Below are 20,511 nucleotides of genomic sequence, written 5' to 3' on the forward strand. Positions count from 1 at the left end.
CCCAACACATAAAAGAAATTTTTTAAAACCACTAATGTGTTTCATTAGCATAAATTAATTTCTTCTTTTAACAGTTTTTAGGTTCAAGAGTACATGTGCAGGTTTATTACATAGGTAAACTCATGTCACAAGGGCTTGTACAGATTATTTTGTCACCCCAGTACTAAGCCTAGTACCCAGTAGTTATTTTTTTTCTGCTCCTCTCCCTCCTCCCACCCTCCACCCTCTAGAAGGCCCCAGTGTGTTTCCCCCCTCTATGTGTCCACATGTTCTCATCATTTAGCTCCCACTTTTAAGTGAGAGCATGTGGTATTTGGTTTTCTGTTTCTGCATTAGTTTGCTGAGGATGATGGCTTCCAGCTTCATCCATGTTCCTGCAAAGGACGTGATCTTGTTCTTTAGTATAAATTCATTTCTAATTGAAACATTAACATCTAACTATTATACAGGCGTTAGTGGGCATGTGGCTATTTTGTCTATTAGAAAGTTTAGCACAAGTAATATGGAAAATGATTTAGATGCCTTAGCATTCACTTATTTCTAAATTGTGTTTCAATTTACAACCTTTGAAGAGTTCTTAACATAGGCAAGAAATTATAGACAGATAGTCTCTTTGGTTAAATAAAAATGGGAGCAGTTTGTTTCAGAGGCTGTATAAAAAGGAGTTAATGTAGAGCTGTCCAGTGTGTTATACTTAGGCATATATTGTGGTTGAGTGTATATCATGTTTATCACAGTTCTTCACATTTTAAAAATATATCTTAAATATTATGAAAATATTGAAGTAGACCCTTGGAATAGTTTGAAAGCCACTGACCTATCTCATTTAGCAGACATGATTTATAGGTTAAATTAGCCCCAGTGCCTGTCCAAGGTCTCAACAGGGAGCAGTAGGATCCAGGCTGACACCAAGGTCTAACTGATTGTGGTTAAACCAGATGATCTCTATGTTTTCTTCTGTTCTAAGAGTCTGATTCTAGCACTCTGTGTTTAGTGGGAATACTTGACAATAAGCCTGATTTTACTGTGATAAGCCTCCTCTTCATTCAATTGGCTGGGTCATTTTGTTCTTCTCTATACTACAAATCTGTTATGAAATGAAATGTCAGAGGTATATTATCTGAAAAGGATAGCTGTCCTTTGCTTCAAATTTATTTTATTTTTGCTCCTATCCATTTCAGTTTTTATAAAATACAGAATTCTAATCTTCAGCAAGAATTTGTGGTGTTTCCTAATATAAACTGGTAACTGTAAGCTCCAAATTTACAAAAAAATTCAAATTTGACTTTCACGGCCAGCTAAGTCAATGCTCTATGCTACCTCTGTTTGTATTCTGTTCTTCTGACATTTTAGCTTTTATTTTTTAAAAACGGGTTCAATTTGTTGATGACTTTGAGCCATAGCAAGGAGAAAGATGGATATCCTCATGTATGTGATGACATGGTTTTCCAGCCATCCTAAGAAGTGGATAAATCATTTTACTGGTTACGAATCTAAATGGCTTTGTATCAGTCATGTTACAATTACCAACTTATTTGAAGCAGAGATTTTTTTTTAGTATGCAAGTAGACACTTCCAATAACTTCCTCTAGCAGTCCATTTCACCCCTCAGCTCTGGATTAATGCCTTGGTTAGTTCATGGAACCCTTAGGAGGCAATAACAATTCCAAATGAATACTCTACAGCAGCTCCTAAAAGGCTATGGATTTATAGCCTTCCCTTGCCCAAGAGCTCCAGAAGTTCCTTCAGCTTAAAGGAACAGGCTGTTTTTCTACCATTATTTAAAAACACATGTTGAACAGTAATTTCCTTGCAGCCCTCAATCAAATACAGAATATAGTCTCAAAGCGGGTACCTTAGGGCTCAAGAGGGGGAGCCCCAGGGTTGTCAGGGTGACTCATACCCAGAAGAAAGATCATCTTGGAGTGTATTAACCAGTTTTCACACTGCTGTGAAGGACTGCCCAAGTCTTGGTAATTTATAAAGGAAAGAGATTTAATTGACTCAGTTCCGAAAGACTGAGGAGGCCTCAGGAAACTTACAATCATTGCAGAAGGGAAAGCAAACACATCTTTCTTCACATGATGGCAGGAAGGAGAAGAATGAGAGCCACACAAAGGGGGAAGCCCCATATAAGGCCATCAGATCTTGTGAGAACTTACTATCATGAGAATAGCCTGGGGGAAACTGCCCCCATGATTTAATTACCTCCACCGCATTCCCACCACCACACATGAGATTTGGGTGGGAACACAGCCAAACCATATCATGGGGAAATCCTGGCCTATCATGGAAATCATGGTACTATGATTTTAGATTCCCTTTCTAATCATCGAAAAACATTCTGTAGCCCTGAGGCAGAGTGAACCACCAGAAGAAATAGAAGCTGTCCCAAAGAATTTCAAGTTCCAGGCCCTTGGGTTTGCTTTGGGGAGAAAAGCCTTTATCACACCCTTTTGGTGTAATAAAAAAAAAAAAAAATGTTTGGGAGAGGTTTAGTGCCAGTGCTTCAGGCAGTGCATGTAGGCAGTGGATAAGAGAGAACTCAAAGCTTCTGGGAAATTGGAGGTGTCCCATGCGTGTAAAGGGGAAATTCAAGATGGTATTAAGATGACTCCTTTCTGGCTCGGCGCGGTGGCTCACGCCTGTAATCCTAGCACTTTGAGAGGCTGAGATGGGTGGATCATGAGGTCAGGAGTTCGAGACCTACCTGGCCAAGTTGGTGAAACCCTGTCTCTACTAAAAATACAAAAATTAGCCAGGCATGGTGGCACAGGCCTGTAATCCCAGCTATTCAGGAGGCTTAGGCAGGGAATTGCTTGAACCTGGGAGGTAGAGGTTGCAGTGAACCAATATGATGCCACTGCACTCCAGCCTTGGTGACAGAGCAAGACTCTGTCTCAAAAAAAAAAAAAAAAATACTCCAAGAATTCTCAGGAGAGAGTAAGTACTCAAAAGCCACCCAGTGCAACTTTCCCTCATCCCTCCACTTGCTGGCATCTGCTATTCACTACCATATTCCCTGTTTAAGTCACTTCATTAATCTCCTCACCTCTGTGGCTTCCATCTTAAAATTCTGCTTTTGAGTTTTTGAGCTAGATAGATGTGAGCTGAGATCCTAGCACTTGGCTGTGTGACCTTAGGCAAGTTACTTAATCTCCCTCTTTCCTCCTTTATTAAAATGGCAGTAAGTATATTCACCCTATCAGATAACCAAAAAATACCAGTTTTCTTTCTTTATATTGCTTTTCATGGTGCTCAGAAGCATCTCTGCGGACTTCTCTGAATACTGTGGGCAAACTTTTCTTATGGAACCTAAAATCACCAGAGTCCATCGGTTGTCAAAATTGAATCCTTGACTCTTTTTGACTTTGGCTCCTTCTTTTAACCAGAGTTTGTTTTCCTCTACTGGGAAAATGTTTTGTTTTTTTTTTTTTTTACTTCCATGTTTGCTGCCACTTCACATATTTTAAAGCATCTTTAGGCCATTCTTTAGCTAAATAACATTCCAAGAAGCTATTCTTTAAGCTGGGAATTGATATCATTTATTTGTATTTCTCTGAATTTGCCCTCTGTGTTATCTTTAACTTGACTTTAAATAAAACGTGATATTCATTGAGTTCCTTCCATGTATCAGGTGCTTTTTACAAACATAAAAGTGGCTTTTATCATCATAAAACCAACCCAGTAAATTAGGAGATATAATTAATAAATAGTGTCACTAATTATTATATATTTCACTTTATGACAACAACGTATTTTTGCTGTCAAAGCATAAGGACACTGGATCATTGTCAAAATCCCTAACTTCACTCTGTTGTCCACGCCTGGGGCAAGTCGTATTCTTGAGCAGCTGCAGCCCTAGGCACTCCCTTCCACCTGGAATCAGGGAATCACATATAGGCATAAAGCCTAGGAGGAAGCAATCTGCTCATTTAAGTGACAGCTGACATCAGGAGGCCTTTTGCGCCAGAGCAATGACATGATGACAGCAGTGTCTTTGAAAGATAAATTTCACAACCACATGCAGGATAGATTACCTGAAACTATAACATTTAACCTTTATGCTTACACATCTGGGGGCATGATTTAAAAGCTCATAAATATGATCTGGATTTTAAAGAAGGGACTGGTGAAAATTAAGAATTTCAAACTTCCACCAAAGAAGGTGAAGGATCAGTGTTTTTCCAACTGGCATATGTGTCCTAAATATTTATGTATACAAGTGCATATTGTTAGTGCGGTCACTTGGAAGCCATGTGTGGGCAGAAGATCTGCCATTGCCCTGCCCTTTGGTTTAAAGTTGCAAGAGAATGAAAATTCTCTCCCTGCGTGAGAATCATTCATCTGGCTGCCACCTGAATTACTGTTAAGGAACACATTGAGCTTGACAGATAACCCTGTTCTTAGCCATCCTTCAAGAAAAGCATGAAGGAGCCTTCATGTTTAGACATTTCAGCCAAATTTCTTCCTTCTGACAATGCATGGAACCCAATGTCTTTATTTCCTAATGAAATATTCATATTGGATGTATCTGTGGTTAGAAGAGAGAATAATAAGGAATTATCTTTATTTAATTTCTTAGTCATTCTGGTCTCAGAGAGCAAGCTCGCGGGTTGGGTAATGACATCACCCAAGAAACCTGATATTTTTCCTTGAGTCATAAATACCTCTCAACTTGGCAAACCAATAGCTCCCATTCCCAGGATGACAAATGAGAAAAATAGTTACAATTTCCTTGGATAGTTTTGGATCAAGAAATTCATTATGGGAGGAAGGGCGGTGTTATAGATGTCCCTTCATGGGGGGTAAATCAGTACAATGTGGGACTTCAGGGGAGCAAGGGAATCCAGAGAAGCTATAGGAGATGCTGAAGCAATGTGGCCAGGCCTCATGGGAGGGGAGGACTTGGATTGGGAGTAAAGCCCATGTGTAATCATGTTGGGGAAGCCCGAGAGCAGCCCAAGAGATACAAGTGTATATGTGGCCCTTGGTCAGCCATCTACGAGGCCCTGCTCTTACAAGAAGGGTTTCTGTGGTCCTAAGAGACAATACAACCAGCAGAGGTGTTGTAACCGAGTGAGCGTGAAATCACAACTGAGACAAAGTCTAGGCCAAATTGCAGGGTCTTTATCGCCGGGCAGCCACAGAGGACTTGCGTCTCTCTAACATGGCCCCGAAAGGAGGGTGTCAAGACCTTTTATGCCCGTAAACCACCTCCTGGGCAGAGGTGAGGACAAGGGGCTTTGGACATTCCGTGGGCCAGGGGACTTTGGACATTCCGATTGTTACTTAAGTGGTTCACAGAAGTCAAGATAAGCGTTAGTTTGCACATTGTCTGAGTTGGGTGGAAATTATAGACTTTAGTTACTTATTACAAGTCTTAGTTTTTCTTAAAATGGCACAGGGGTCAAAATGGCATTGGTTTGGACTGTTTGCCTGTCACAGTAGAGTTACAGAGAGCAGTTTCAACGGAAAGCCAAGGTATGGTCGAGGTATGCAGTTTATGGGGCAATTACCATGTCACAAGGAAGAAGATCCTAGACTTTGGGTCCAGAAGGCATTTATTTCAAACCCACCACCATCACTTCTGTGTGAGCTTTGACCTATTACTTACCTTGTCTGAGCTTTGGCAAAATAGGGATAGTAATTCCTACCTCCTGGGGTTGTCGAGAGAATTAGGCAGGGTAACACATAAGGTAAGGTGCCCAGCATGTGGTGAGTGGTCCAGCCATAATAGCTGTCACATATATTCGTGGGTCCTCTGACTACCTAAATCCTTGGGAGATGCCTGAATGCCCTGATTGCATCTGTTTTCCACCTACAACTCATCTGAGACCATGACCCAACATGCCCCAATCTACAGGCTCCACCCAGCAGTCTCCCTTGCTCTGTTTCTAAAATGAATATAACCCCTTTCCAGTTTTTGAAACTTTCCATAGCTAGTCTCCAAGAAAAACCAGGAAAGACTAGCAAAAGAAAACAATTTTTTAAGTGTTGTTTTGTTTTGTTTTTGAGACGGAATCTTGCTCAGTCGCCCAGGCTGGAGTGCAGTGGTACAATCTCAGGCTCACTGCAACTCCTCTGCCTCCAGGTTCAAGTGATTCTCCTGCCTCAGCTTCCCAAGTAGCTGGAACTACAGGAATGTACCACCATGCCCAGCTAATTTTTGTATTTTTAGTAGAGATGGGTTTCACCATGTTGACCAGGCTGGTCTCAAACTCCTGACCTCAGGCAATCCACCCACCTCAACCTCCCAAAGTACTGGGATTACAAGCCTGAGCCACTGCATCCAGCTCTTAAGTTTAAGTAGATACCATTTGCCAATTTTTGCTTTCGTTGTGATTGCTTTTGGTGTCTTTAAAATCTTTGCCAGTTCCCATGGCCAGAATGGTGTTATGCAGCTTGTCTTCCAGGGTTTTTGCAGTTTGGGGGTTTACATGTAAGTCTTTAATCCATCTTAGGTTGATTTTTGTATATGGTTTGAGGAAGGGGTCTGGTTTCAAACTTCTGCATATGGCTAGCCAGTTATCACAGCAACATTTATTGACTAGCGAGTTCTTTCAGTTCTGGGATATTTCATTTGCTCTTCAGCCATTTCCTGGTGAAAACAGCCAATAAGTAAGTCAGGAAAGGGACTACCAGCTGCAAGAAGTGACCTCTGACATCCAGAGGAGGAATGGCAGAGACCTTCTGGTAGTTGGAACCACTTAATATAGAGGTTGACAATCTCTCACACCTCAGAATGTCTCTGAGTCATCAAGAGCAAGGGTCAACAAGTTATAGCCCTTGGGTCAAATCTAGCAAGTAAACCAAATCTAGCATGTGAGTCTAATCCACCTGCCACCTGTTTGTATAAATAAAGTTTTATTGGAACAGCCAAAGCCATAAATGGTCCATGGCTGTTCTCACACTGCAACAATCCAGCAGAGTGGTTGCAACAGAGACCATATGACTGCAATGCCTAAGATATTTACTCTCTGGCTCTTTACAAAAGAAGCTTGCCGACCCCCAATGTAGAGCAGCACCTTTCAAACCTGAATGTGCATAGGAATCACCTTAGGATGCTATTAAACTGCAGATTCTGATTCAGTAGCCGTGGGAAGGTGTGCGAGACTCCTAAAAAGCCCCAGATAATGCCTGTGCTGCTGGTCCATGGGCCACACTTTGAGTAACAAGGGGCCAGGGAATATAATGCTTATTAGTCTTGATTTTTTTAAAAAATGAGGATTATAAAATATACTTTAGAAGGATTCCTATCCAAAAAGCTAAAATAAAAATGCATACAGTTCTAGAGGAAAATTCCAATGAAAGAATGGGGGAGAGAGAATTAATATAACTAAATTCGATAAATGAATTAATGAATATTAGATCCATGCTCAGATCCTGGCTGTAAGATGGCTCCATCAAAGGCCTGCCCCCTAGCAGAGTTTCTGCCTGAAGAACACTAGTATTATTCCAGGTTCTCAGGCCAGGAACCGAGGTCTTCCTTACTTCTCCGCCTTCATTAGGACAGCCACCCTCAATCCAGTTAGCCATTCCTTCAGCATGAGGTTGTTGGCCCCTGCCCTCCACTCTGATTCCATCTCTCTGGTCCAGGCCTCCATCACTTTGCTTCCATCTTAATGCAGTTGTCTGTGTATGTCTCAATCTCCAGTGTCTTCCATCTCTAGTTCATTGCCTGTGTTTGCCAGACATCTTCTGAAAAGAGCTTTTCAGCATGCCGTTTCCCACTCGAGAGTCTTTAGATTTAAGATCCCACACTTTGGCTGCTAGCCTTTTCTCACATCATGTCTTCCCACTCACCCAGTAGGTCCTCTCAGCCATCCCTGGAGATTGCCCAATGATATCTAAGAAGCCCATGGATTCCCCAATGTTGTAATTCATTTATACAGATTTTAAAGCATTTTCTCCAACATTTTGGAAATACAAGCTCTGCATATTTCACCTACCTTTTTTTTGGATGTTCCATAAAAAACTTTTAAGAAATGAAATCATGCCTTAACAACATGGCAGAAACCTGCACAGAAGAGCCCAGTGAATATGTAGTCAGCCTGGATCTCTGAGTCCACCCTTCTTGTGTTTCTCAACAATCATTTTTTTTTTAATGTTGAATCACTGCTTCCTGTACTTAAACTGGTTGCTTAGGTGAGTACCCTCTTACAAAGGCATCGAGGTGCCATCTTGTGGAGAAAAATGCAAACAGGCACATTTGGCTGTGCATTAAGGGAAGTGACAAGGATGCCAGCGTGAATCTCCATCATTGCCTTTCGGCCATGAGGACGGTCCCCTGAGAGCCTTCTGGCTGTGACCTGCATCGGTAGACTCAGGCCATCTGTGCTCAGGAAGCCCTGTAAATCAGGCCAGTGTGCAAGCAGCCTCCATCCTGGATCAGAGTTCATCAACCCACCTCGCTATTGTCTTTTTGCTGATAATCTGCCTTCCAGAACTCCACCCTATAGGGTGCAGGCAGTATCTCTCTGCTCCATTCTGCGAGGAACTTCCTATTCTTGACCTCCTTAGCAGCCCAAAACCACAGCTTCTAACAGACCCATCCCACATGGTTTTTTCCTGCTGCCAGCCCCTCCTGGGACACTAAAAAATTACAGTAAAATCTGGCCAGATAGATTATAGTCTCTTTAAACACAATTCACCATACGGCTCTACACATTAAAAGTAAAGTAAAAGTCTAGAGGTTTCTAGTATTCTACACAAAAATATGGCTATCTTACTTTTATAATAGAGCAGTTACCACTGTCAAAAGCTATTTCAGGCCTCTTTCCTCCTTCTCCCATTTCAATTCATGGAGAAGGAAGATTATGAAAGTAAAGCATTAGAATTTTAGAGTTTGGGATACCGCCCCCCTCCAGAGAATGATGACCCTCGTGGAATTGGGGGAGGTGGTAATTAATTATCTTACAGAATACGATGTTTACCCCTCAGGACTCCTTTCTTCAGATTTGTAAACATAGCTACAGTTGATTCTTACCCAGTTTTATCATACAAGAGCGCCAACATTTTCTTCCAGCTGAGTTCCGTGGTAAGATGCTATCCTATTATGAACTAGGATGAGGTACTGAAAAGTGACAGCCATAAGCTTTTAAAACCAGATCACTCGTTTTACAATTGCTTTCATTTAGGAAGCCAGAATACCTTTTATCCTATGGACCATTTCTTCTCCTGAAATGAATGGCATTGTCAATTTGATCTCCACTGATTCCTGTTTCCAATTTAATTTTGTCTATATAAAGCAAATTTCCCTCCCTTTAAATATGGCAGGATTCTTCATATCAGGGCTATATCTCTTTTTAAAAGAAAAAAATTGGCACCGGAAGGGACCTTAGAGATAAACCAGTTCAAAGAACAAGTTGGTCCTGTAACTTTGATCTTTTGATTCCTCAACCAGCTGCTCTTTGATTCAACAAATGCTTATTAAGCACCTACTATGTCCCAGGCACTGCGCTCTTTGCAATGCATAATCCTACTCATGCTGAAATTAAGCCAAGAGGCAATCTTGAAGAACTCAAGAAGGTTATTGGATAGTTTGATAGCAGTAAGGAACTATTTTTAGAAACTGAATAATTAAGTGTCCTTTGCTCATTAGCTTCTCTGACATTTACAAAAGCTGTGTGTGCACTTCTGTGAAATTGCCATCGTTTTAAAGCTTTCTGGGGAATCTGTCATGTGTTCCTAGGTGTCCCATGAGCTTTGGAATAAACAGCAGTGATTTGCAACTGAGGGTGATTTTGCATCCAGGGTAACATTTGGCAATGTCTGGAGACATTTTTGTTTGTCACACTGAGAGTGAGGGATGCTTCTGGCATCTAGTGGGTAGAAGCCAGGGATGCTGCTAAACATTCTACAGTGCATAAGGCAGCCCCCACAGGAAAGACCTTTCAGGACCAAAACGTTAGTAGAGCTGAAGCTGAGAAGCCCTCACCTTGAGGACGAAGAGCAGGCAGGAGGGTGAGAAGCTAGGCTTCTAAACCCTAACAGTCCTTCAATCAAAGCAGGTCTGCTCTTCTTTTACATGGCGGAGCCTTGTATTTCCACATGAGATTTTATTTGTGAAGTATCTTTTTTTTTTTTAACTTAAAAAAAAAAGTTGAAGACTACTGCGGTAGAAGACAACTCTCTGCCTTCTGTTTTGCAATTGAGTCATTTTAGAACAAATCAACTGGGTGTATATGATGCAGGATGAGGGCCATTAGGGGTAGATTTGGAAGCATCTACCTGAGCATTGGTTTTGGCTGCACAGGACTCTGCCCATCTCCCTCTCAACATTTACAGACAATATTGAAGTGATTTGATTGTGTTCGACTTTCAATTTAGACCAGGGTTGGCAATTGTTTTCTGTAAAGGGCCAGATCTAAATACTTCATACTGTTTGTGTTGCAACCACTCAATCTTCTGCTGGGGCACAAAAGCAGCCATAGACAATAACTAAACAAATGGGAGTGTTTGTGTTCTAATAAATCTTTATTTATAAAAACAAGTTGTAGGCCAGATTTGGCCTACTAGCTATAGTTTTCTGACCCCTAATTCAGATTGTAAATAGGAACCTTGTTTGTTTTACCTTCATGTCTCTGCTGCCTACCACTGCATTGGCACATAGTTGAGGTTGGCTCAGGAAACATTTACTGAACTATAGGGAAGGTCAGTTTTACAGACATAAGTGTTAGAAGATTTTAATGAGAATAACAAGTGGAAAAAGATCCACCCAGAATAGATTAACTGTTTCCTTATGTTGAACATTTAGGATGTTTCCAATTTTTTATTATTAATAATACTGTGATGAGCCCTTCATACAGAAACTGTTGGCCTGATTTCTTATCATTTCCTAGCATAAATTCCTATAAGAATTTGCTGGATCAAATTGTCTATATTGCTAAATTGCTTTCCAGGAAGGTGGTATTGATCTACATTCCTAACAGTAATAACAAGGAGATATTTATCATATGCAAAGAATTTCTTTCAACAGAATGTCATGAATAAACGTTTTGGCATCCACATGCGTTTCCATGAATTAGCACACTGTAAATATAAGTAAATTGGTGTCAGCTACTAATCACTTTAATATTCTCCCATACTGTTCTACCAGCATGATTATTAAGGCACATTGTTTTACCTTTGGGGGTCATCTAGCCAAACAGTTGAGGTTACCCTATCTCATGTGTTTATTGAGCACACACAGACACATCTGCTTCCCATTAGGGGATCAGAACCTCCACTATCTGAATGCCTGGCACCAGCCTACCCTGCCATGATGGACAGAGGCCTCCTCCCTGTGAAATTCACCTCCAAATATGTCATCCAGATTGCTTATTTCCCTCAGGAAATTTCGTTCAGGTTAATTCTGGCACACAATTGGGGGTAATTCTTGAGCAATTTCTCCTGTGATGGCTTGCAATGCGTAAAATTTTCCTACAATGAATTACAAAAATCACTGGAAAAAAACACAAAGGACATCTGATGGTTATCCACTTGTCTTTGTAACAGCAAGAAATATCTGTTTTGTACTGCAGTACATGATGAGCAAGAAACATAAAATAAAGGTAGATCAGAGATCTACCTAGATCAGCAAGGCTCTTGCTGGTCCTTTTCAATAGGTGCTGTTTGAGCAGTGAGAACAGTGAAGCTATGTGAGGTGTCTTGACTTTATGGCTGTTTTGTTTTGTTTTGTTTTGCTTTTTGCTCTCAAAGTTTTCTGAATTTGACCAAATGAAGAAGAGAACACTTCTGACTAAGAAGTAGTAGAAAGTGTTATAGAAATAGGGGAGGGTCTGGGTGTTTACATGATGATCGGATTTACTTAAAAGTGGGTAGACTTCAGACAAAATCAAATACATGAAGACAATGATGACAAAACCCAGCATTTTCTGAGAAGCCACCATATTGCAGCATTCTGTAAGTACCTTCTGTGTCTGCTTCATTTGATTTTCCCAACAGTCCTAAGACGTAGCTGCTCCATCCCCATCCAGACAGAAAAAAATCCTTGGGCTCAGAACAGCTTATCAACATGTCCAAAGACAGTACTCATCGGTGGCAGAGACAGCACAAGAACGAAGGCTCTCCTGCCCACCCCAAGCACCCCCTGAGGATACTGCAATGGTACCTCTGAAAGAGTCTAGACATAGGTCAGCACTAAGTCATCCGTCTCAGTGAACAATTGATCAGCCTCCTGATGCACAAACCAGAATTCAGGCCAGATTCATTTCTGAACATTGTCCTTGACAAGAAGATCTGGATGATGGTAGAAGTGTTTTCAGCAGCTACTTCAAAGAGAAGTGACTAACCCAACATCATACAGCAAGCCAGGGACTGGGCCAGGACTGCACCCCAGGTTTTCTGGTTCCCAGTCCAACATTCTTTTTATTATTCTAAACTGTTTCTCCTGGTAAATGACATCAGCTAGTGATTATAACTAATGATTATACGACTGCGTTTTGGAGGAAAATATCAGCTGCCTTAAACAAATTCATGGCACGTAATCTATATATGTGATAATAGTTCATGAAACACCAGATAAGTGCATCTAAAAAATGATAAATACAAACAAGACCTGTTCTTAGCAGTATTATACTGATGTCAATGGCATACATGGTTTTGACAAATTACTTTGGTTATGCAAGATATTATCATTAGGGAAAGCTGGGTGAAAGGGCATCAAAACTCTCTGCACTCTTTTTACAACTTCTTTTGAGTCTTAAACTATTTCAAAATAAAACGTTATAACAATAAGAAAGTAATGTAATAGGAAGATCGGCTAGAATATGTATTCACATGCGTGTGTAAAGTATAATGTTAAAAGAGCCAGTGTAAGAGAGACACATAATGGGGTTGGTCCCTCATAACCCTGCAAGAAGAGAAAACCAGAGTCACTAGTTCTAGGCCAGGCTCTCTCCAGTCTTCATGGTAACCATGCTTTGAACTCGTTCCTCTGCACGTAGGTCACTGCCACCATCTACTCCTTCAGCAAAGCTAGAACCCTCAGCATGACCTCTGACCCTTTGACCTCCAACTTTTACCTAATGGTTAAAAACATGGGCTTTGGTCTGGGAGCTGTGTTTCTATCCCAGTTCTACCTATTATTAGCATTATGGCCTTGGGCAAATTACCTAACCTGTCTTCTAAGTCTTAGTTTCCTATAAATTTCAGCAATCTCACAGACGGATTTTTAGGATTAAATGGCAAAACATATGTGTTCAGAGGACCTAGAAGATAGTAAAGACTCTGTAAATGCGAGACACGATGTTGCGAAAGATGGCAAGGAGGAGGATGAGGACAGATACAAAGACCTGTTCATTGTGCATCCCAGCATCTCTCAAATCCCTTCACTCCATCCCCATTCCCCTCATTCAGGCTGGGATATTGCAACATCCTCCAGACTCCATGTACCTAATTGTTAATTATCGACTAAAGGAGATTCGATCCTGTCCAGCACAACATAGAGTATACAGGGGTTCCTCATTGCCTGATAGCTTATGATTATCTGTGTGTGTGTGTCTGATCACTCCTCTCAGACTCAGATTCCCAAAGGCACGACCTGTGTCTGATTCAGCTTGGGATCTCCTGGGCAGCCTTTTCAGTGTAGCCACTCAACGACGTCAGTGATGAAATACATCTTTACGTGTTTCAATCTTGTCATGGCAGGTCCTTCTTGTCATTCAGATCCTAGTCCAGAGGTCATTCCCCAGCCACACCCTCCTAGACACACAATCCAAATCGTCCGTCGTTACATCATCAGATCTTCACAACAGCCCTGTGCAGGAGAAGGGACCTTTGTCGTGTGTGTAATTTGCCTTTGGCCTCAGCTAAAAATGAAGGTCTTGAATATATGCTGTCTCCCTAGTTCTCATTCTGGAGTTGTCTCTCTTGCTTTGTGAAGTAAAGGAGAGATACTTGGTAACTCCATGGGAACTCAGTCTCAGAGGTGTGGGTAGCCACTAGAACACTGAAGAGTGCTCCTAGTATGTCCTAAGGAAGCTATTGATCGTGGCTCCTGGGAGACAGGCTGTCACCTTTAGTTCTTGGCACCCTGTGCAGCCCCATGCTTCACTGAAACCAACCTCCGGGATCCTTGGACATCTACCAGGAAAAACTCTTGCAGCTTTTCCTTCCCATGTCCAGACCGATCCAGAGCAACCATGCTGTGCAGGAAATCTGGTGGGGGTGGGTCCATCGAATTGTGCAGTGCATTTTAATATAACGTCTGATTCTCAAGATCAAGTAACATTTTGTTTGAGTCTACGGTTGTCTGAAGTTATCTGTGCTTGTGTAATTTCCTTGTGACAGCTCCATTCTAACTGGGCTGGGGCTGAGGATTAATATGATTAGTGCGACATCTGTTCCGTCTTTGGCGACTCTCATTCATTCTTGAAATATCCCTTACACCCTAGTTACAGGAGAGAGACTCCCTGGACGGCTCATTGTCCCCACTCTAGGTAAGGCCCGCTCCACACTGCAACCATTGTTATCACTAAAAAGCAAGTCTGAGCGTGGTTCTCCCCTTCTTCAGACGTCTGGGGGTTGCTCATGCCATAGGATGAAACTCTAATTCTTCAATCCGGCAAACAAGATTCTTGACAAATTCAGCTGAACTCTCCAGCCTCGTAGCATCCCTCCCAGCAGCCTTGCGCTTCAGCTGTGTCTTTCTGCGTTCTTTCCTACCTGTGTACACATCGTTCCCTGTATCTGAAGGACCCCACTGAGAATGAGCTCAGTCTAGACAAGCCGAGGCCAGGGGTAGCAGCAACAGACTGAAAGTTGGGAAGGGAGGGAGTGTGAGATGTTGCTAGACAGGGTAGGCAATGGGTGTTGACCAGCTCTCCTGTCCACCTTCCCCCTTGGTGACAGTCAGAGGTATCTCCCTGATTCAGTTGGAATCTTGCCTTGATGACATGGGTTCTATTGAAAACCCCTGTTGGTAACATTTCGTTGTTGTTTCAAAGCAAGGGAGAATTCAAGGGGCTGGGGCTATGGAAATCATGCATGGAAAACATTTTCCTTATTTTTTCTGCTAAAATGGTGCATGGGGCAGGGTGAGAAAGATTTGAGGGAGGAGAAATACATAGCAAACATGGCATTTGGAAAGGCTAATTGGATGTGGATGAACATACAGAGATGTTCTGTTACTGTCAGAGATAGTGTTTTACAGAGATGCTATTTGTGAAGCGAGACCAGTCATTACGGATGGGTTAATGTGCACGGGGGAATATGGAAGCAATAACGCAGAAGGGCAGTGCCTGCAGAAAGGTTTCAATCAGCCATGCAGCTAGAGGGGAAGGAATGGGCACCTTTTGATTTGACTCTGCCCACAGGGTTTGACCTACATGAAGAGACCCAGTGTTGCATAACAAAATCAAAAGCGGACTTTGACGGGTTTGCTGGCCGCCTTGCCCCTGAGATGTGGACTGATCATTGCGGTTAGCATTCAAGAACAAGAACAAGCCTGTGATTTGGAGAGCATGTGTCTCAACAATTAGAATACCATTCTGATTTCAACTATCTTTCCATATCCTCATAACCCAGTGAATAATCCTGTGCTCACAGTATTTCATCGTCCAAACCATAATCAACTCACTTCCATCTGCGCATGGAAAAGTGACAGAATTCTTTGTTCAGAATGGGAGTCCCAATTTTAGACTCAGGAAACATGATCCTGAGCCCTGTGAGGTCAGGCGTGGGAAGCTGCAGAAGTGAGAAAAGATTTCATGAAGATTATTCCATTTTGTTTTAATGGTTCATTTTTGTCGTTGTTGTTTTGAAATAGGGTCTGTTCTGTTGCCCAGGCTGGAGTGCAGTGGTGCAATCATAGTTCACTGCAACCTCATACTCCTGGCCTCAAGCGATCCTCCCACCTCAGCCTTCTGAGCAGCTAGAATTTCAGGTGTGTGCCCCCACACCTGGTTAATTTTTTTTTTTTTTTTTTTTTTTTTTTTTGTAGAGACTGGATCTCACTGTGTTGCTCAGGCTGGTCTCAAAGTCCTGAGTTCAAGCGATCCTCCTGCCTCAGCCTACTAAAGGGCTGGAATTACAGACATGAGCCACCATGTCTGACCCAAAGTTTAATTTCCATACTCAAAATAAAATGATTGGAGCGGAAATACGAATGTGGAGGAAGAGATAACACCAAAAGATCTTAGAATGAGTTGTGGGAAGATTCCTTTTGTGAGGGGAGGGGAATTCAGGAAAGTCATAATTCCTTTATACACTGATGAGACTGGCTCTGCAAAGCAAGGGAGAATTCATGGCACTCCATGATTTACCAGGTTATCATCCTGTTTGTTCATGTTTCTGGCGCTTGCTTACCTTCGTCCTTCTGCTCTGGGAAAAGGGCTCTGGAGTAACCAAGCAAAAGTCCTGCCTCTCAGGTCTCTACAGCCACAGTTACCAGTAGAGGTTCAGCTCTCAGACAATTTAGTTTCCTAAGAAACTGGTCCAGGGAACACTACTTTTGGAGGCACTTTGCTAAGTGTAGCATCTATAAGAAGACTTGGGGGCAAATTCCAGTTTCAGATGCGGTGCTTGTCATGATTCCAAAGAGATTCTTTATTTAAAAATCCCAGCACAGGCTGGGTGCAGTGGCTCATGCCTGTAATCCCAACACTTTGGGAGGCTGAGATGGGTGGATCACAAGGTCAAGAGATTAAGACCATCCTGGCCAGCATAGTGAAACCCCATCTCTACTAAAAATACAAAAATTAGCCGGGTTTAGTGGTGCATGCGTGTAGTCTCAGCTACTCAGGAGGCTGAGGCAGTAGAAGTGCTTGAACCCAGGAGGCAGAGGTTGCAGTGAGCTGAGATCATGCCACTGCACTCCAGCCTGGTGACAAAGCGAGACTCCGTCTCAAAATAAGTAAATAAATTCCAGCCCAGACCATCCTCTCCCCTCCCATAGTCCAACAGGGATTTGCAGAGCTTGCTGTACAACCTGTTTAAGTAAATTTCTAGCCTCTAACATCTTCTCCCATCTTTTTCCCGGCGTTATTTTTCTCCTGATCATTTACCACCACCAAACAAACTGTTTTATTGTCTGTGGCTTTAATCTGTGGCCCCCACCCCACTCCTAGAATATACATTTCATAAATAGCAAGAAAAGGAGTTTCTTGCCCAGAGAGCTTCTCCCCTCCTTCCTTCTGCATGCTCCTGATTCATACTATAAGAGTCTTTTGTTTTCTGCCTTTTTGCAGAACATTGGCTGTGATGACTACCTAGGCTCTGACAAAGTCGTGGACAAATGTGGGGTGTGTGGAGGAGACAATACGGGCTGTCAGGTTGTGTCGGGCGTGTTTAAACATGCCCTCACCAGCCTGGGCTACCACCGCGTCGTGGAGATTCCCCAGGGAGCCACGAAAATCAACATCACGGAGATGTACAAAAGCAACAACTATTTGGGTAAGCTTGGTCTTTTTCCAGAGAAAGCCATCTGTCCCTGCCAGGTGATGTATTCCTTCAGAACTGTGAGACAGACACAGCAGTGTCTGGGAGTCCTGGGGCATGCGGAGGGTGTCCCTGAGGAATGCCAAGGCACCACCTGGCCTGCGCCTTGAAATGAGAAGTTTGGGTGAATAATGTTAAAAAAAAATTTTAAAAAAGGTCCTTCTTGCAAATAAGCAAATAAATATTTAGTATCTATACATTTAAACCAGGCTTTGCTTCTCCCAAGAGAAACATGGTTATAAAGTGGATAGCAGACCAAATTGTTGCGCTGAGATGGGAGAAGCTCTTTGTAAAGCCCAGAGACCCGCCAGTGTTTGTTCTGTCAGGATTTGAGGTGGCCAGGGACAATTGAACCTATCTATACCTTCACTCCCCGGAGGTCTAAAGCAAAGCCGTTTTTCTCTTCTTTCTGCTTCATCTGCCTGGGGCAGCAGACATATACATGTAGTAGTGTGCATGTCTTCTGAAAAGCTGTGGAATCCTCCAGCAATCAATTTGGACAATATCATCAATATTGAGAGGCCATTTGTAACCCGTTGTTCCACAAAAGATCTTTTTTGATACTTCCTTCTGGACTTTCGAGCTATTTGCATTCCATCTGATACAAACCACAAAGCAGTAGAGCAAATCCTTTGGGTTTATACTAGTAATGGAATTGCAGCCCTAATGGCCATCAATGATAGACTGGATAAAGAAAATGTGGCACATATACACCATGGAATACTATGCAGCCATAAAAAACGATGAGTTCATGTCCTTTGCAGGGACATGGATGAAGCTGGAAACCATCATTCTCAGCAAACTGACACAAGAACAGAAAACTGAACACCACATATTCTCACTCATAAGTGGGTGTTGAACAATGAGAACACATGGACACAGGGAGGGATAAACCACAAACCAGCTGAACAAATTACTGTTTGTTTTTGTTTTTTGGGGGACGGAGTCTTGCCCTGTCACCCAGGCTGGAGTACAGGGGTGTGATTTCAATTCATTTCAGCCTCCACCTCCCAGGTTCAAGCGATTCTCCTTCCTCAGCCTCCCAAGTAGCTGGGACTGTAGGCGTGCACCACCACGCCCAGCTAATTTCTGTATTTTTAGTAGAGATGTGGCCACCCTGCTCTCAAACTCCTGACCCCAAGTGATCCACCCGCCTCGGCCTCCCAAAATGCTGGGATTACAGGCATGAACCACCGTATGTGGCCTTGAACAAATTACTTTTTGAGAATTTCTAATTCATGTAAAGATGTACAAATCAGTTAACAAAATAATATAAGGGAGGCGTTTTTAAAAGTTATTTAATGAATAGCAGTATGCATTTTTTTTATTTTATTATACTTTAAGTTCTGGGTACATGTGCAGATTGTGCAGGATTGTTACCTAGGTCTGCACATGCCATGGTGGTTTGCTGCATCCATCCCCTCCACCATCACCCATGTTAGGTATTTCTCCTAACGTTATCCCTCCTCAATTCCCCCACCCCCTGTATCCCTCCCCTAGCCCCCCCGCCCCCCACCGGCCCCCGTATGTGATGTTCCCCTCCCTGTGTCCATGTGTTCTCATTGTCCAACACCCACTTATGAGTGAGAACATGTGGTGTATGGTTTTCTGTTCTTGTGTCAGTTTGCTGAGAATGATGGTTTCCAGCTTCATCCATGTCCCTGCAAAGGACATGAACTCATCGTTTTTTATGGCTGCATAGTATTCCATGGTGTCTATGTGCCACATTTTCTTTATCTATTCTATCATTGACGGGCATTTGGGTTACAATCCCATTACTGGGTATATACCCAAAGGATTATAAATCATTCTATTATAAAGACATATGCACATGTATGTTCATTGCAGCACTGTTTACAATAGCAGTATGTATTTTTATCTTTTAATTATTTAATTGAACAGGAACTTACCTAACACAAAATTATGTGTTAGGCACTATTTTTAGTGTTTTTCATGCATTCAACCTTTGAATTCTCTCAACTGGGGAAAGGAGCTATTCCCATCCCCACTTTACATATAACAAAGCAGGCACAGAGAGATTGTGGACCTTGCCAAGGTCACAGTGCCATAATGAGGTGGAGCTGGGGTTCAAACCCAGGCAGTCTATCTCCAGGTGTGGTAGTCTATCAAGAGATGATACCCATGGGCAGCCTTGGAACCTGAGTCCCTGTGGTGTGCCACTGGCCGTGAAGTAGTCAGTGGCTGCAGCAGTTGAAAGACTATTAAGTCTGCAACTTTCAAATATCAGGATACCCAGAAGTTAACTCCAGACCCAGGAACTCCATATTCTGCTGCTCTTCCTTCCCCGTCTAGTCAAATGCAGCCAAAACGAACTTGGTTTTATTGAGGGGAGGAGGAAGGGATGGCAGATGAGACTCTGAGACAAACCCAATCTAAGAAAAACTGTTCAATTTGCTCTGGCAAACCCAGGAGCCATCAAAGTGGCAGAAAACCTAGTTTCTCAGTGAGTGCTTTGTATATTCTTTTCAATAGTGAAAAATAGCGTTTGTGTGTCTCCTCCTTTCTTTTGTGCTACTGTGAGATCACATCTTCTTAAACATCCTGCCTCCTAGAATGGGAATGTTCTTCTGGGGATTATTTGAAGTGTAATCGTGTTTAAATGTCGCTTTTTATTAGCATAATGTTGCTTTTAGTACATTTTCCCTGGCTATAGTTAGTTCTATTCAGCAAGCAGTTTTCAAGCTGTGCCCCCTAAAGAAAAAATAGATATTCTGGGCAAATATCCACTGGATGTCTAAATAGAGGAAGCTCTCACAGCTTTGGTGTTTTCATCTGGAGTATGAGAATAAGAATCTTCATCTTACAAGTAGTCATGAGTTTCAATAGGATAACATATATTTAGGACCCCGCAGAGCCCCTAACTAGGCAGTTGACAAATGTTCATTCCCTTTATTTTGTCTCAGAGGGCTTGTCAGTTTTGATTCCATCAAAATTGTGGAATAAACATTTCCTCTTTCCCTAAAAAGGATGTAGGGAAGGCAGAGGGAAAATGGAAGTACCAAGAGTCAGTGGGGGTGGGGCATGGTAGTTCGTGTCTATAATCCCAGC

General features: G+C 42.3%; 1 protein-coding gene and 1 long non-coding RNA gene across 3 annotated transcripts in view; both read left to right on the forward strand.

The window, feature by feature from the left end:
- THSD4 (thrombospondin type 1 domain containing 4) overlaps positions 1-20,511 on the forward strand; it is a 661,199-nt gene that overhangs the window by 530,230 nt on the left and 110,458 nt on the right. For both annotated transcript variants that reach the window (XM_032244849.1, XM_032244850.1), the window contains one exon: positions 17,193-17,397. In XM_032244849.1, coding sequence (XP_032100740.1) covers positions 17,193-17,397 — 205 coding nt within the window. The remainder of the gene's footprint in view (positions 1-17,192; positions 17,398-20,511) is intronic.
- LOC116527715 lies at positions 5,266-16,036 on the forward strand. The gene is made up of 5 exons (XR_004258684.1): positions 5,266-5,380; positions 6,210-6,213; positions 7,548-7,553; positions 12,814-12,816; positions 16,026-16,036. It is a non-coding gene; the product is annotated as an uncharacterized LOC116527715 (long non-coding RNA).

This window comes from Sapajus apella, unplaced genomic scaffold, assembly GCF_009761245.1.
Source record: "Sapajus apella isolate SASKATOON/1434 unplaced genomic scaffold, GSC_monkey_1.0 scaffold55, whole genome shotgun sequence".
Taxonomy (NCBI): Eukaryota; Metazoa; Chordata; class Mammalia; order Primates; family Cebidae; genus Sapajus; species Sapajus apella.